The 17,762-nt window shown below is 45.7% G+C and overlaps 1 protein-coding gene across 1 annotated transcript in view; it reads left to right on the forward strand.

The window, feature by feature from the left end:
• The first annotated feature begins 358 nt into the window (after positions 1 to 358).
• LOC8035399 (ATP-binding cassette sub-family G member 1-like) overlaps positions 359 to 17,762 on the forward strand; it is a 58,094-nt gene continuing 40,690 nt past the window's right edge. The window contains exons 1-4 of the mRNA XM_040503620.2: positions 359 to 437; positions 2,815 to 2,934; positions 5,335 to 5,452; positions 6,721 to 6,907. Coding sequence (XP_040359554.2) covers positions 359 to 437; positions 2,815 to 2,934; positions 5,335 to 5,452; positions 6,721 to 6,907 — 504 coding nt within the window. The remainder of the gene's footprint in view (positions 438 to 2,814; positions 2,935 to 5,334; positions 5,453 to 6,720; positions 6,908 to 17,762) is intronic.

A 17,762-nucleotide genomic window follows, 5' to 3' on the forward strand; every position in this document is an offset into this window, starting at 1 on the left:
GTCCCTTCCCCCTTTGGCGGCCGTGGCGCCACGGCCAGGGTGTTTACCGAAGCCACCGGAACCAGTTGGCGAGGTCAGAGGCGTCGAACTCGACAGCCCGCCTCGGGCATGAGGCGCATGACGTCAGAAAAACCAGTCCACTGTCACATTCATCGCAGCGACGCATCGACTATCCCGCATTATTTACTTTCGGTCGAGGAAAAAAATAAAAGGAGAATGAGAAGGGGAATCGTTAAGCGAGGGAGTGGGAGAGAGAACTCGAAAAGATTGAGCGGGTGTGGTGCGCAGTTGCGTTGAGAGAGTGCACGCTGAACGTTCGCCAAGGTGCCAACCCTTCGCGTGTCGGTCTGTTTCACCCATGGTTGAGAACGGATGCCTCGGAGAAAGCGAGCGCCTCGGCGAGGTGTCCTTAGAACCGAACATGCGGAACGTCAAAGGTGAGCTCATGCTGCAGTCGCGCGTACTAGGATAGGAGAGTGTTGCGATTCATTATATTTCCATCAGAGGCTATGCGCGAGTACAACATGTGTTTCGGCATTGTTGTCGATTGCCATGATTCTGCGTTTCTGAAAATGACAGTTTAGAAACGCAGGCCTTGAAGCATCTTATACGGAGCGCAAGTTCGTCTGCTTCTTTTTCAGAAGTTCTGGTGACGTCAGAACGCCGAGCTCTGATTGGCTTTGATTGAAGGATAGTGGGTAGACCTTAAAGCAAGCAGCCTTAAGGTCTATCCAGTATCCTTCAACCAGAGCCAATCAGAGCTCGGTGTTCTGACGTCACCGCAACCCCTGCAAAAGTAGCAGAGGAACTCGCGCTCCGCATTATCTCTCTCCAGCCAATGATATTGCTGCATTCGCCGATAAGAACGCAGACAAACGGATTGAAAAGGTAGGGGCGTGAACATGGTATACCACGCCCTGCGCTTTTGAGGCTGTCACTGACCACAGTACTCGTGACATCATATCATCGCGAATCCCAGGATACCGTCTTACCAGGACGCTGCGGCGAGGGGTGTGCTTAAGCCGCGGTCACGCTGCTACTGAATCTTACAAAAGACAGTCTGCAGACACCATGTGAAGCGCGTTTCCTTCCACACTCTCAAGAAAAAGGGCTGTATCGTTACAACCTTTGTCCCATATAATACACCCCAAAGCTTCATTTCGACGTACTGAGCCCTATAGTCGAACAGACGGCCCCAAATTTTACGAGGGGCTTGATAACGGTCCGATATAACTTACTGAATAGCTAAACTTCGTATCAAAGACTACATAAAAAGAACACCGAGTTGTTTTTTTTTTTTTTTTTTTTTTTGCGGTAGTGTCTAGAAAACCCCGATTATTTTTTTTTTAGTCAGTAACACGTACATTAGCTATTTTAATAAGTTGTACCACACGGCTATCAAGCCCCTCGTAAAATTTCGGGCTGCCTGTTCAACTGTAGGGCGCTGTACGTCCAATTAAAATTTTGGGGTGTATTATATAGGACAAAGGGTGTAGCAATACACCCTTTTTTTTTTAAAGTGCAGTATGGCGGCCCTGTCAGACTGGTCATACAAAAAAGTTCTGCGGACATGTTCGAAGCATACATACGCGTGAGGGAAACATGATTCGAACAATGCTTGAGGCTTATCCGTAGATAATGCTTTCATCATGCATGCAGCGAACGCCGCGCCGCCTCTTTCGTATCATACAGGAGCAGGGTGACTGCGACTTTATACCCATATCTGTTGCGCTTAAAGATCAATGTTATCCGAGAGCCAACACTCTTTCCCGATTTCACTGGTACCACACGCATACACACATCTCGTACTCTGGTGCGAACTTAGCAACTTTGTGAATTCTCTGCGATTGCCTTCGCTTTCAATTTTGGAAGTTCTCTAATATTCTTAACTTTATTGTTATTTTGCGGTAAACTTCAATAAATCACGTTTTACGAAAGAAAAAAAACGCTCCACTCTACTAAATTGAACCGTGCATGGGAGCACAATGAGCTGCAGAAGCACATAAACTAAAACCGAAGGGTGGCGAACCCAGAAACTTGTATTCATCAACTGGCTCGACCCCTCATCCTTGTATCTTTAGCTCTGCGATTCCGTCATCATTGAACGTCATGACCGCTGAATTGTCACTACTGAATTCTAAGCCTAACCTGTGGCACTCTGCGCAAATCATTAGTGTCTGAAGCCCTATGTTGCTATCGGCCATTAGCGCTACATCATCAGCATACGTCATACCTGGTAATGACTGCTTCATCTTTGACCTTGCCTGTCGTATGAATGGTAAAACCGAAGATTGTTTTTTCTGACTTTTCTTTTAAATCGCGTGGGGGCGTTGTTGCGCCCCCACGCTGTAGAAGAGCTCCCATTGTTTCTAAATCGAAGGCAAAGGTCGTATGGAATGCCACTGTCTAGCTAACCCCGGCCGGGACTGCACAGGTGGCACGAATTACGAGGCACTATACACAAGACTGTGGTAAACAACGTGGTATAAAACGAGCCAGTTTGCTTGGAGCGTAGCCGGTGTTCACGTTTACAGCAGTGTGACTGCGGCTACAATGATTGGTGTACAACACAAAGCAGTACGCCTAACGTAATGCATTGCAGTGTACGTGGTTAGTAAGGCGTTTACTCTTTTTGACACAGAAACGGCGTTAACATTAGATTATGATGTCAATCATTGCTTCACATTAACTGACCTGACCAAAGAAAAAAAAACGGGAATTTGTATTTAGAGTGTTTTCTGCTAGGTTCTTAAAAACGTTTTTACAGTTCTTGCAGATTTAGTAACCCAGCTTTTTCTTTCCTTATTCTTACAGTTGTAGTCGACACCTCTACCTCCAACGGACACTTCGAGGCTAATCATAATGGCAATTTACGCATTGATGGGATCAGCGTGGAATGGAAAAATCTTACATTTCACACAAAAATCGGCAAAGGTGCGTCGTGGTCAATGCCTTATCAGCTTGCTCCGTTTAGTTTTTAAGAAGTACTGAATGGCCGCGTGATAAGCCGATTATATCTGCTTGACCGGTTCCTTTTTTTAAGGAAACTACACTACCTCATTGGTTACGTGTAACAATTAGGCACATTATTTTCGTTGTCTGGAATCAAATAATAGTTTCAGAAGCAAGGTATCATTCAAAGCCTTCTAGATAAAAGAAACAAAATAGTCGGAGTGTGGATCTTCTAGCATGGATGATTCCTTGTTGTCATAATTACCCACAAGCTAAAAAAGACAAATTCTCAACTAAACGAATTGGCTTTGTGCACCAACAAATATGCACAACAAAGCGCGATTTAGCTATAGTATCATTTTATTTAAGAAAAAGTAATACTATCTTACAATCGTAAGTTCTGTAACAACCGAAACGCCAAAAATATGTTGGTTTAAAGAAAACTTGCACACCTTGTCGCGGCACTGAAACCATTCAGGTGACTTTCGTTACACCCGCGCTAGTACTCCAAGCGTCTTATGCCTTATGGTTCGTCTTAGCGTTCTCCCCGCAAAACTCGTTAAGCCTTGTTCTAACACTCCTGCTCTCTACTCTATACTCCGCGTCATTAGTTGCGCGCAGTACAGGCGAAGGCGACGCCAGGCGAGGGGAGAAAGTGCAAAACACTAAAAAGGCTGGGAAGGAGGAGAGAAACCTCCTTCCCTCTCTAACTTTCCCAGTGCTCTCACTTTCTCCCCTCGCCCTTCATTGCCATCCTTTCTTGTCCCACCTTCCTAGTGCTCGCCCTTTCTCTCTTCGCCTGGCGTTGACTTCGCCTGCACATCACACAACTAGTGACACGGAGTATAGCGCTTGACATTGAATATTTTAGAAAGGGCTCTCTTAGACCCGGCGGATGGAGAGCCATGTTGTGCAAGAAAATTCGAAGCCCCCCCCCCCCCCCCCTCCCCTTAAAAAAAAAAGGAAAACAACCACTACCATTACTTAAATATTTGAGGTCCTCACCGAGCTTTGGTGATGACATATGCTCCCCCAGAGAGGGTGTATATATGCACCTCGTTTTGAGGTGTACTTGTACACCTTTATGGGTGTAGTATATGTGGCAGCACTTACACCCCCTGTGGGTGTACCCACTACACCCTTTTTTCTTAGAGTGAAGTATGAGACGTCGTGCTGAGCTCTACCACACAGGTCAGCATCTTACTTTTTGGCACAGACGGTTTTCCGGTTTACTCGTTTCAGACGCTGTTCGCCCTGTTCAAAGTGTAGGATCAGAGTTTGTGAAGTCCGGGGGCAAGCCAACTTCGTCAAAGATCAAGAAAGATGCACTGAAATATGGCCCGCAGCATACCCCTTGACGCTTTTTGTATAATTATTAAGTTTTGAGTTCTTACTGAGTGCCTACGAAACAATAATCATGTCCATGCTCTTGTTTTATGAGCATTTATATGGCCTTTTGACCGAAGGCCTCGGCGATTTGTAAACATCCTTCAACTTCCTGCTGCTGCAAAGCGTTTACAACCAGCACTTAAATAATATTAATCCATTTGCTCTGTAGTGAAGATATAAATATTGGCGGACAAAGAAATATATTTTAATGTCAGCAACACCGTAATAATTTCTAATTCTATAATTCACATAATATTATTTGAATGATTCAGTTGAGCCGAGGCGTTCCAGAAGGGCGAGTGGTCCATACCTCGGACGCGGGCAACGACACGCGGAAAGTAAAATGGCTGTTTTTGCGTCTCCTCAGAACGAACAGAAAGCTTCTCTGGTGCGTATTTCATTTGATTTAAAGCGCACTTCGCTTGAGCCAACGCCCCATTTCGACATCAAGGCGACAACCTCACCGTCGATTACGTTGTTTGTGTCTAAGTTTTCTTAATATAACATCAATCCTCGGCCAATCTCACAATTGGGTATGCGCCAACAACTCAAGGCGAACGACAACAATAACAAAATATAGCGGAGAAATGATTCATAGGTGCCATAATACATGTATACAGGCAGGAGAAAAAAGATTTAGGTAGATTTGTATTTTGTTTGATGATGTGCTCGATGCACAATAACTAATGTCGATGTTAATGAACAAAGGCAAATAAACTCTACCAAGGCAAGCAATTATCTGACAAAATAATAACATGCTGTCACTCATTCGCGTAAGCAAAGAATGGAGGGTATCTGAAAAGCTGAAGGAGTTTCGCTGACCTCCCTAAGAGTGAACGTTATATGGCGTGAAGGTCATTGTCAGACGTCGTTGAGACCCATGTATGTAAAGGCCTTTAGCGCGAGCGAGACCTTTGGTTGTCCGTGAAGCGGACGCATGCGCGTACCTTGCCATTACGGTGGCATGATGGTCAGTCTCTGCCGATTTGACAGAGCGGAAATCCCTGGTGAGCAACCTGAGCGGGGTGGCTCGGCCCGGAACGCTGACAGCCATCATGGGTTCCTCTGGCGCCGGGAAGACGACGCTGCTCAACATCCTCACGGGGTTCTAGTGAGTGCAGAGCACAACCTGCATGATCACATTGCGAGTGCTGTCGCGGTGGGTGATAGAGAAGGGGCGACGCTGGGATTGGCCTCGGCCAGCCAATCAATGCGTTGAAACGAGGTACGTGGTAGCGCATATACCGTCGGAATCCACTCTTTTGAGAAGTTTCACAAATCTACCGTTTTAAAAATCGTGATTCCGTAGGTTCTAGAATAAAAACATATGCCAGCGGGAAGGTAGCCAGCCTCAACGGGCTTCTGGGGTCCCTGCCGTAGATGAAAGATTTAGCCACTTGAGATTTTGCGTCGTCTTGTTTATTATTTTATTTCCTCCGTGACTCAGGGTTTAGATACTAATGTCTCCCAACCAGCTCGCCCATACAATTTCGCATGTCGCAATACTACCGCTGCTTGCCTAGTGTTTTCAACGTGCATCACGATACACGATGTACGCTTATACAAATTCAAACGAACATTGATTAGGTCTTAATCCAGTTCCCTGGGTTCTGCAGTGCGAGCTGTCGCACTACGTGCTCCGGGCCGCGCTGGGTTAACGTATTAACCCACCGATCCCCCGAGTACCCGTAGAGTTCGCTCTTTGCCAAGTTATTACTCAAACAAGGTGCAGATTACCAATCGGGCATCGCTGTGTCGTACACACAGCGATGCCCGAATGGTAATCTTTATTTTGGTAATGAAGATGACCATGACAACGGTTAAAACGAGCTGACCAGGCTTTAGACGATTGATAGGTGTAATTGTTCGCGTATGCTGATATAAGTTTGAGCTATGATGACGTGGATAGGTTAAAACAGACATTAATTATTTAACTTGAAAAAAAATCAATTCGAGGATGAAGCCGCCCGCAAACTTCGTGCGTCAGAAAGGACTCTCAACGTCGTCGGGATAGGCAGGAAAGAGATGACGATGTCAGCATTTTCTGCAATTTACAAACGTACTGTTCCCCAACCCCTCGCAGTACTTTTATCGTCACTAACAGCTTAAGGAACGCTGGGCGTGGAAAGTCTTTACCAGTTTATTTTTGTTCCGAAGCCAATCCAATGAGACCGCGACATGAGACGCCAAAGAACGAATCGGGAAGTGGGAAGCGCAAACGTAATAAGCCGTATAACCTGCGCCTCGTAAACTGTCACTGACCATAGGTGAGCGCAGGCAATTCAGCCCTATGACTCTGCTCTGTGGGTTGCTTACAGCACACTTTACAACTGCCTCTCACTCTCGGCTTATTCCCATCCCTCCTTTCATGTTCAACAGTGACGACAGTTACGAGGGCGAGGTTCAAGTGAACGGTTACGTGCGGGATCGGCAACTCTTCAACCGGCAGAGCTGCTACGTCATGCAGGAGGACCGTCTGCTACCCGTGCTCACGGTTCAGGAGGCCCTCACCATGAGCGCGGACTTGCGTCTGCCCACGCTCACCGAGCGAGAGAAAGCCAACGTCGTGAGTTCACCAACTCCATGTAACGCTCAAGCCGCGGCCACGCTGGTGATACGTCATGCGAAAGACAGTGTGTCCGTTGCAGACATGATGACAGAAATGTCTGCGGACAGGCCTCACGCAAGTTTGAAGCATGATTGCTTCTTAGATGCGTCATTTGAGTATGTGTGCAAAGGTTTTCTATGGCCAAAGTGACAGGACCATCGCACCTGGAAAACACCTGCCTCAGACACTGTCTTGATACAGTCTTTTCTTTGATGCATTACCGGTTTGACCGCGGCTTCAAGGCACGGTTCGTGCCTCTTGCAAGTAGCGACATATTTACGGTGTCTACTGGAGGATTTAGGAATGAAATGACGGAGTTTTCAATAGAGATGTGTGAATAGTGGTTTGAATCGAAAAGTACTGCTTCATTCATATAGTCTTCACAGCAAAAAAAAAAAAAAAAAAAGTCATGGCGTACCGGCGTTTGCAGTGTTAAAGTTGGAGTCCCTGCCAGCAACGCAGGGCGTTGCTTATACTGTTGAAACGTCTTCATTGGTGGTTGAGCGTTCTTGTCGTATACTGTCGCAAACTCACGGAGATATAATAAGGTGCTCGACTCCCCGCGCCCTGCCTTTGTTAAGCTGACAGCGACGTTGGAGTCTACGCCTTCAACCGGGCGCCAACTGACCATGTCATCCATAGCTCTTAAATCAACAAACTATAGGAGCGCAATGAGTAGCCTGACTCAATAGAGAGTTTTAGGAAATTGTTCCGATGCCTCTGATAACGACACCCGATACTCCGCCGCCGCTTCCGCGCATGCATAGCATTATTATCGGGTATAAAAAAAAATGTAAAGAAAAAAAAAACGTTATTGGGTATCGTTATCGAGGGTATCGGAGGTATCGGAACGATACACTAAAACTCGCTATTAGAAAGGGTACACCGCTTGACGCAAGGACACGAGCAAACTCGAGAAAAACTGGCGTTGTAGGCGCTGACTGGCATCTGTGAGAAAACACGCACGTGCCAACAAGCTTACAAACAAAACGAAAACATCTTTTTGGCGCGTCCTTGCCGCTTGCGGGCTTTTTTCCTCGTTTCCTGCCCCGTAGGCCTGTCTAACAGCCGCACTGGCCTTTGAACACGTCCCTTTCCACAATATTTGCTGCTAGAAGTTGTCGAGATTCCTCCGACGGCATTCCGAAACAATTTTATTACCGCTGGTCGTTCGTTTTGACGCCGTAAACGCCGCCATCTTGAAAACAGTCGGTGAAGTTAATTGAAGTCCTTTGACTCCATGAATGCGTTGGGGTTGTCTAATTCCGGTACAGTCAAGGGAAACCGAACCACGCCGGGCTCCGTTTGGTTGCCACTATAAAGTCACAAGACACTTCTGGGCCCGTTTGCTCGAAACGCTAACCGCAGCAAAAGTTAGCCGCAGTACCTAGGAGTGGGATTTTGAAATCACGTGACTGGCTCTGTAGGGATGCGGGGAAATATGGCTGTGCCCCAAAGAGTGAACGCCGCTCGCTTTAAAAATACTGTGCTTAAAAAAGTACTGGACTAAAAAAAAAACTTTAGAAGGCTTGGAGTGACAGTCGATGCTTGGTTAAAAGACGTAGCTTCTTGGGATTTCTGCTGTGTGAATACATATTGAAGAAGCTAAAACCTTAAAAAACTGTGCCTCTTAGCAAAGTATTTTTTTGCAAAAGGTTTCTATCTATGTTTTCTCTACCAGCTTCAACTTAACTTTATGTTTATTTATTGGTGCTCAGCAACATCATGCCTTCTATGTGGTGCGTCCCAACAGAGACGAACAAGGAACACACAAACACACACGTAAACACAAACACACACGTACACAGAAACACACACATACACACATCAAAACTTTACCACTCTACACAAAAAATATCAAGTTAAACATATACAGACCAGAAATGCATATATCATTTTATAGTTTTGACCTTACCAAGTTTATCTCTTTTTTTTTGATAGCTGAAAAGCAGGGAGATATCAATTGAAGGTACCGAAATACCAAAAAACGAAACTTCCATTCAGGTTACAGAGGGAAACTGGCTGTCACCCGCTGGGGTGACAGTGAAAGTATATGCGCACACTAAAACATTTCGCATCCTTAATTAAGGGTGAATATATGGCGTTCCCGAGACGTACCGCCCATGGCGAAACGTTTTCGGAAATCTTCTTTCGAGTAAAACGTCCTCTTTAATTATAAAATAAAATGATGTTGCATGAAGCACTCGTCAATTTTTGAAAAGCATGAAAAGATATGGAAAAGGGTGCTACTTCGGAGAGAGACGAACACTATCCTTGAAGGGTGTTCGCCCTTCAAAAACAATTTTAGCGGAGGTTACTTTAGCGACAATGTCGAATAATTATTTTCTAATGCTTTTGACCAGGAGATACATTTTTTGAACTTAGATATCTATTAAGCATTACGTAAAATATTGTCGAGAACAAACCAACGTACTTGTAACATTCGTAACTGCGGATGATGTCAACTGCGATTGATTGTCTTTGATTTGTCGAGTATACGCGCCGAGAAACTGATGGAGAGGAGCAGAGCCGTATATGTAAAGAGTTTGGCCATTCGTTGGGAAGTATAGGAGACAAATAAGGAGGCGCCATTGGCCGAAAGCGGGCTGGGCGTGTTCCAGTGCGTCTTCAGAAATTTGAATGTGACCAACCAGAAGCCGGGAATAATACCCTGGCGGTGGTCGCGAGAAACGAACCTGATAACTGCATTGGAGTAACTCTCGATGGCTGAAAATATGGTACACGTGATGTTTCAATCACGCTCATCCAAATTGATGGTGGAAGAGTGCGACTAGCGAAACGATCGACATAATGTGTACGCCAAGCGCCGAGGGCCGGGAATCTGCCGTCCGAGCGGTCACACTCTGTCCGCGCAAAACAGAGTTGAGCGGCGCATTCGTTTCTTACATCTTTCTGCATGATCATGATCAAAAGAACACGTGCACCCTATTTTCAACCACGAAGAGTTACTACACTTCACTCTTACGCGCCTATTTAAAACCATATACGAACATAGACCTTTGATCAGGCTTGTTTCTGGCTACCACCGCTAGGGGATTCTTTTCGGCTTCTGGTTGGTCAAGAGAGCATGCCAAGCCCTCTTTCCGAGTCTGCCGCACGCCCTGACCCTGCCCGCGCCTCCCATTGACCAAACTCTCTACATATACGGCTCTGGAGAAGAGGAGAGGGGAGGCACAAACGCGCGGGGACGTCGGAACGCCGAGCTCTAGTTGGACTGATTAGTGGGTAGACCTAAAGCTAGCAATCTTTGTCACCCCTGCACTCGTCGAATGCGTTAGAGCTCGAAACACCGGCGTCCGTCGTCTGGCTCTCGCATTCGAACGCGCTCGACGAGTGCAAGGGAGATAAAGACGGTTGCATGGTTTCATTTGCAATGGAACACGCGTGTAGGGGTGGGCAGGCTCTGGGGGTGGCTATTTTGATCTGCCTGAAATTATACGGATATTATAGCCCCATTTCAGCAATGAACGAGACATTTTGTTTAATACTTCGTAGAAAAATTATGAAATTGAGCATGGTGAAATGCTACGTTTAGGCTTCTTGATTTTTGTACCCGGTTCTGTCGGTTGTTATAAATAAGTCAAAATTAAAATACTGATAGTAATTTTTCTTTTTAATGTATGATTATGTGGCCTACTCTTTGCTTTAAACTATATAAATCTGGCATATTCCAAGCCAGAAAAAAAAATCCATCTTTGAGTTCTCGTTGACATATTTGAAGCGTTGTATCTTAGGATTCACCTTACATCTTGCTTATTGAATAGTATAAACTTCTAGGCCTATACATGTGCTTACGACTGGTACCACTTTTCTTCAATTTATTTCATAAAATAATTTATAAAAATTGTTTACTTTCATTATAAAGTAAATCTAGAACTAATTAAAAAGCCCCCGTTATTAAAAAAGGCCATCATTATTAATATTTTTTGTTATATCCCTGGAGAAGATGTTAACTTTGTGTGCGCATAATCAATGTTTTAACTTTTTTTGTTCTGTGTTTTGTGGAAGTTCTTAAACACGCATACGTACAGCTGAATGGGCAAAGGGGTGGTTTCGAAAGTTGGCCTCACTGCAGGGTGTTTCAGCCTTGAAAAGACACTGAAGTGAAAAAATAAAATGCAACCATTCAACTTTGGTACACTAAAGTGAAAAAAAAAAAACTTTTTTAAATGGTTTAATATTTTTGTCTTAAAATTTTTCATTGAAGTTTGTTTTTTCTTTTAATATTTCCGCTGTTAGGCGCAATGTAGGCGGAGATTTCGGCCCGCTCTAAGATCAGATAAGATCAGATTTATTTTCCTCAAAGGTATCCATTGGGATACATTACATGAGGGGGGAATAAATACAACATTCAACGAACAATAATAAAAGTAAACGGCAAAACAAACAAAAAATCATTAATTGATCACACTTTACAAATGAGAATTACAAATGTCGCGAAATTTATTGGTATTAGTTTCATGGACGATGTGAGCGGGTAAGGAATTCCAGTCGGCAATCGCAAGTAAAAGGGCGGAATTTTGATATTTGTTAGTTCTGGAGAAGAGAGGTTGAATTTTGAGTGGATGATCGCTACGCTTTGAAATGTAAGATGGATCTTGGAGATAGAGGCTACGAAATTCCGATGATGAGTAGTAGATGCCATGAAGGAAAACAAGACGGGCTAGTTTGGTTCTAACGGTTAGAGGTTTCAACTCCAGGCTGGTTTTAATATTAGTGATACTCGAGGTTCGTGAATAGTCATGCATGATGTAGCGTGATGCCTTGCTTTGAACAGATTCAAGCTTGTTAAGAACGTATGCTTAATGAGGCCACCAGATGATGTTGGCGTATTCGAGTTTGGATCACGCAAATGCTTTGTATGCGGTTAGTTTGACTGTCTGAGATGATCGGAAAGGTTGCGTTTGATGTATCCGAGTATTTTTACATGCACTTGAAACGGTGTTATTGATATCATCGCTCCAGGTGAGGTCCTCTAAAAACATTACTCTTAAGTACTTGTATGTTCGAAATTTTTCTATGTCTTCGTGGTTAATAGAGTAATTCCTTTGCGTGGAAGAAGGCTGACTGGCAAATGTTATAAACCTTGTCTTGTTAGTGTTCAATCTAGTTGCCTTTTGCTGCACCAAAGTGAAATCATGTTGAGGTATTGCTGTAGCAGTGCTTCATCATCTGGGTTGGTGATGCGCCGGTAGATAACACAGTCGTCTGCAAAAAGTCTTATGGAGGATGTTAAGCTAAGGGGAAGGTCGTTTATGTAAATGAGAAATAAAATCGGACCCAATACGCTGCCATGAGAGACACTGGACTTAACGGATAATTTTGAAGACTTCCTCTCTCCGACAGACCTAGCCTGTTTACGATTTTCAAGAAAAAGGGCGATCCATTGTATGATAACAGGATGAATGTTAAGTTGAGACAGTTTGTACAACAAGCTCTGGTGAGGTACGGAGTCGAAAGCTTTTTTCAAGATCAATAATTATGGCATCAGTAAATTTGAAAGAGCGGATGTGCTCGTGCAAATTAGTAACAACTTCAAAAAGTTGCTTTCACACGAAAACCTTGTTCTGAATCGATGTTGGTTAGTACAAATTAGGTCATGGTCAGATATGTAGCTAATGACATGAGAATATAAGACACGCTCCATGATTTTGCATGGACACTTGGTAATGAAGTTGGCCTACAATTAGAAATATGTTTTTATCACCAGATTTAAAATTGGTAGCACTTTCCCAAATCTCCAATCCTCCGGAAGGTACATCAGCTCTACAGACTGCTTGAAAATGAGATATAGTAGATGAGAAGATATGGTTCGTGTTACCTTCAAACGTTTGGGCAATATTTTGTCTTCGCCAGGTGCACAGCTTGGGCAGAGTCGATCAATAATTGCCAAAATGCCTTCTTGTGTAAAGGTCACAGATTCGCATAATAAGGTTGGGGGTAGTAAAGGATGCGCCCCTCCCTGAGGGCGCAGGTTGTTTTGTCCCGGTCCTTCCTAGAAGTCGTATGTCAGGGCCGGGCGATCGTGGACAGCCGCGAAGGATGGTCGCTTCTTGCACGTTGGTGGTGGTGGAGCCTCGAGGAAAGACGCTCAAAGTCGAGAGTAACGATTGATAAAAACAAATATATTAAAACGACAACAGCAAACTTGGTTACAGGACTCTACTGTCCGCTCACGGAAGCAGAAAGGCGAAAAAAAACGCGCCTCGGCGCAAAGTGCCCACCGCGCACGGTGAGGCTCAAAAGAAACTGCTCGTCGCTCGCGACTAAGCTACGCGGACCGGCGGACCGCGGGAGATAACTTGCTCCGCGCACGGGCTTGTTCAAACTCAATGTTTCCTCGCCAGCGCGGACGAGAAAACTCCCCGCTGACAAAGGGCCTGTCCAATCAGGACGATTATACAATTCTATTGGCCCCAGTGCCAGCGGGTCCTTCACCAATCACAGAAAGACCACAGAACTCGTTATTTTCCTTTTCTAAGAAGAGAAACAATGCTAAACCCCTAGGGGAACTCTTCAATCGGGGCGATACTTTACCGCTTTACGGGGAAAACACCCCCCACTTCGCTGCGTCAAAACAAATTGGCGCCGTGACCTTCGAACTTAGCGAGTAAAGCGTAATAGAGTCCAAGTGGACCCAGACCGGCGCCCCTCATCGCTAAAACCTCATTGTAGTAGTCTCCCGACTGGACAAGCCGTCACTGGGAACGCGCCGTGACGACAAAGCCGGGGAGGATGCCACTACCTCGCGGCGACAGGCAAGAATGTCTGTCTCCTTCCCGGGCCAAAGATTAAAAAGGGCTCAAGCCGCTCATCCCCCTATGCTCGGGGCGAGCCGTCGGGGTGCCCCCATCCGAACGGTTGAAGGTCGATTCACTCAGTTTCCAGGAAACGACAAAATTCTCAAGCGATCCCTACAGGGGTACACAAATTAAATCACAGGGCAACGAAAACTGTTCCTCAGTGAAAACATATACAAAATACTCGTTAGAAACGGTTGCTGAATCATTGTTGGAGAGCTCCTGTCTTTGCTCGTCATAAATCTTAGGCAAAGTTCGCTCCTGTTTAGGACCGATGGTCTTCCCAAAAATTTTGAGGTTTGTTTTTAATAAATTTAAAAGGTCACTCGCGTAATATTTATTTTTTGCCTTTCTAATTTCAGATTTGTACTTTTTTGTAGCACTCATTATATTTTGACCAATCTATAGCTAGATTACTTAACTTTGTTTTAGAAAACAGACGTTTTTTTCTTATTAGATAGTCTTTTAACCAGTTAGTGAACCATGGCAGCAATCGTTTTTCGCACAATTTTTGGAACGAAAGTGTGATGCTCAAGATGAAAGATAGGGCACCGTGGCTGCGTGCCCGCACTATCTCTTGGCGAGAAGCTCGAGTGAAGCACGTGTTCCTCCGGCCATGACGGTTGGTGCAACGAAGTCCCATGCAGCTCGGTTAGATCCGCGGCGACAAACAGGAGCGGGACCTGGGTTGTGAAAGGTGTTAGGTGCAGCATGGCTGTGTCGTGCCCCCTACTGCCCACAGATCAGTGGCCCCGCCCGTTACTACAAGATTGACTTGACTGCTTAGTCGAACACACCCCGAAGTCTAGTGCCTCCCTTTCGTGACATCCGGTGCGTCTAGTCTGGTGTCTCACTTCGCTGGCTAGTCGTGCGAGCAAACGCGCGGCAGCCTCCACCATCGCGTGCTATTTCACCACCGGCTAACCGGCTATCGACGTCTGCGATGCCCGTGAGACGCGGACACGAAAGCTGCTCGTCGGCGTCCGTTTCCGCCCCCGCCTAAAAACTTCTGCAACACTCAGAAGACTTGACCATGAAAGCGACGTTTTAGCGTTCCATCATGCACGAGCCACGGTTCTATAGAAGCGTATGTCAGCGTCTATCGATGTGCGCTAATAAGCGACCGAGGAAGAAGAAAAATCAACAAACTTAATATGCAGTCCTACCAGCTTTACTGTCCTTGTTGTTCTTTTTTTTTTTTTTTTTTTTTTTTTTCACATGGCATCCCCGAGCAATGGGGGTGAGTGTCATGACGCACAATTAAGACGCGACGTAAAAATGTTCGCTTTGGTAGGCCAAGTGCGCTGCAAAACTTGAGAGCTACTTGCCTTTCATGGTGAACAGAACAGCGCGAAAAAAGACGAGTACAGAGAAAAGGAACATGCACAATACGCAAGCGCTGACTTGCAACTGAATTTATGTTCCTTTTCTCTGGCCTCGTCTTTTTGTGCGCTGTTCTGTTCACCATGTCATCATACCAACTTGCCCAACTTACAACACTCCTGCTACTTGCCTTTCGTTGCGAATTTACCCCGAACATACACAAACTTGATGAGAGCCGAACGCCCGATTGCCTCCAGCCAAAATGGCTCGCAGATTCACCGGCGTACGTATGTTCTCGATAGTGAACCTTGGTTGCAATCACAATGGTTGCTCAATTCACAGGGCAGGGGCCGCTTTTACAGGAACATTCATTTTCATTCATCACCAACACACACAAAGGAACAAATCAAGCCAGATCAAGCAACATAATTGACGTGGGACGCTAGAGACCTTTCCCCGCAACAAACCCATGCAGCTGCACAGCGCTTATCATGGCGCGGTGGTGGCGCGTCGGTCGCACTTCTGGTCACCATGCCAGACGTGTATTCCTGCGTTGTTTTGAAAGGAACCAGACAAAAACCTGCCTTCTCGTCAAAACGCCGCGACTGGGGCCGTACCAAAAGTGTCGAGAAAGGTTTGAAGGTCAGTTTTCACGTGCTCGGTTCGTCCGAGAATCTGGATATGTGCCGTGAAAAGGGAAAAGCAGACGCCGTCGGACAACAATTGCTTGGGTGGGAAGCACTTTGGGTTGAATTCACGGATACTTGTGGTCATCACATTTGTTTGTTTGTTCCAACATGAACGCCGGAAAACCGTCCAGTTGTGCGGACCACCTGCGGACTACGTTCAGTGCGTCTTCAAGTTCAAACGGCCGCCTGATCGTTCAAACTGTCGTCTGCTTTTTCAAACGTTTCTGTTTGAAACGTTTCAAACGTTTCAAACAGGACACTACAAAACTCACGACTCCGGCAAATCGTGAAAATTGAAGCGGACGCTTCTATTTTTACGGTCTGTCGGAGTCGTGAAAATGTTTGCAGGAGTCGTGAAAATGTTTACGATCACGACTGCTCTCCTCGTGAGATTGACGTCACACGCCACCTGCGTCTGGCTCACCTCGCCAACGCCCTCGCGTACCGCCGTCGCTTCGGCTCGAAGGCCAAGGAGGTCCGGCTTTGGGTGGATTTGGGACATTCCTGCGTCAAAGGGTGCGTTTCGCCCGCCTCGGATTTGCTTTCTTTGTCGAGATTCACTTTCGTCGTGATGGCGTCCGACGCGGTTCCGTATTGTGAGCGGAGGCCTTGAGCGATTGACCGACAGCCAACAGAGCGTGTGAGTGGCTCTCCGGACCCACGTGATAAGCAGAGCAAGGCCGCCGTGGAGGAAGCGAGGGGGAGATTTGACGGAGGGAAGTTTCCCCCCGGGAAGAATTGACGGAGGGAAATTTCCCTCCGACGGCCGGAAGCGGATCGCGGCAGAGCGCGGCACGATTTGCCGGAGTCGTGAGTTTTGTAGTGTCCTGTTTGGACACCCCTTTAGACGACGCCGGCCCGTAGACCAAATGTTGGCCTGGTACTTGCGATAAGAAGTAAGTCCAAGTCTCAAAAGACTTAAATTTGAAAGTTGGTAAGCAGGCTCGATGTAAACAGTAGATACAAAAAGATGTTGATCATTGTTACCAGTGGCCAACACCGACTTGTTAGCCCTAATTCACTTGGTCCGATTCTGCTTGCGATTTTCAGTATCGACGTCGACTATCTCAACTACGGTTCACGCTTTTGCAGCCCGAGCGGCGTCACGACTGAAAATTGCGAGCGAAATCGCATCATGCGAATCAGGCTTTAGCGTAGATACTGCGGCGTCCACGTGGAATGAATCGCCACATGTCACATTATTCACGCGAAGTTTTGCGGTGTAAAGAGCCTCGGTAATTTCGCTGACGCCGCTCAAGTAGTCAGACATCGCCAGGAAGACCAAGGTTCAACAATTCGAACGCGAAAAAGGGCAGGGGGACTCACACCGACGCCGACAACATCGCATTCCAATGGTTTGTTTATGGGCGACGGCGAGCTTCTTGCCCACACCCCTATCGCACATGCGCGGCGCCGGTGGCGTCCGCTAGGGGCGCTCCGGTTTGTTTGTAAACATGAGTTGGTGTATAGGCTTAAAACCACTAAAAAAAAAACAAGAGTTTTTTTGTTTTTTTAGGCAGTTTGGTTGGGACACGCGTGTCAAGAAAAGAGTTTACGCTGGTCTTCCTTCTTCACCAAAGTAAAAAGGCTCAACGTTTTTTGTTTTTTTTGCGTCTAACACTGTAATTTTTGCAAACGAATATAAAAAAGTTAGTGGAACATTTACAAAAAATTCTTCAAAAACCTCTTTTTTTACTTTAATGTCTTTTTAAAGTGCTAAGGGCTGGAGGCTCTGAAGTGTTTGGGAAACGAAGGGACGACGAAAAGTGGCGGTAAAAAAGGAGAGGGGAGAAAGTTATGTGGCCGTGCCCTCATTAGAAGCCAAAAAAAAAAATTGCACTTATCCCTCCGCTGTTTCCACGCCACTGGCAACATATGTTTCCCAACGGAGTAATAGTGAATGTGCAGGCGAGCTGGTGATAAATAATCATAACGTAATACCTGAGACCGTGGTGCAAAAAAGTAAGAAACTTTAAAATA

The sequence above is a fragment of the Ixodes scapularis genome, unplaced genomic scaffold, assembly GCF_016920785.2.
Source record: "Ixodes scapularis isolate PalLabHiFi unplaced genomic scaffold, ASM1692078v2 PGA_scaffold0__279_contigs__length_252992795, whole genome shotgun sequence".
In the NCBI taxonomy this organism is placed as follows: domain Eukaryota; kingdom Metazoa; phylum Arthropoda; class Arachnida; order Ixodida; family Ixodidae; genus Ixodes; species Ixodes scapularis.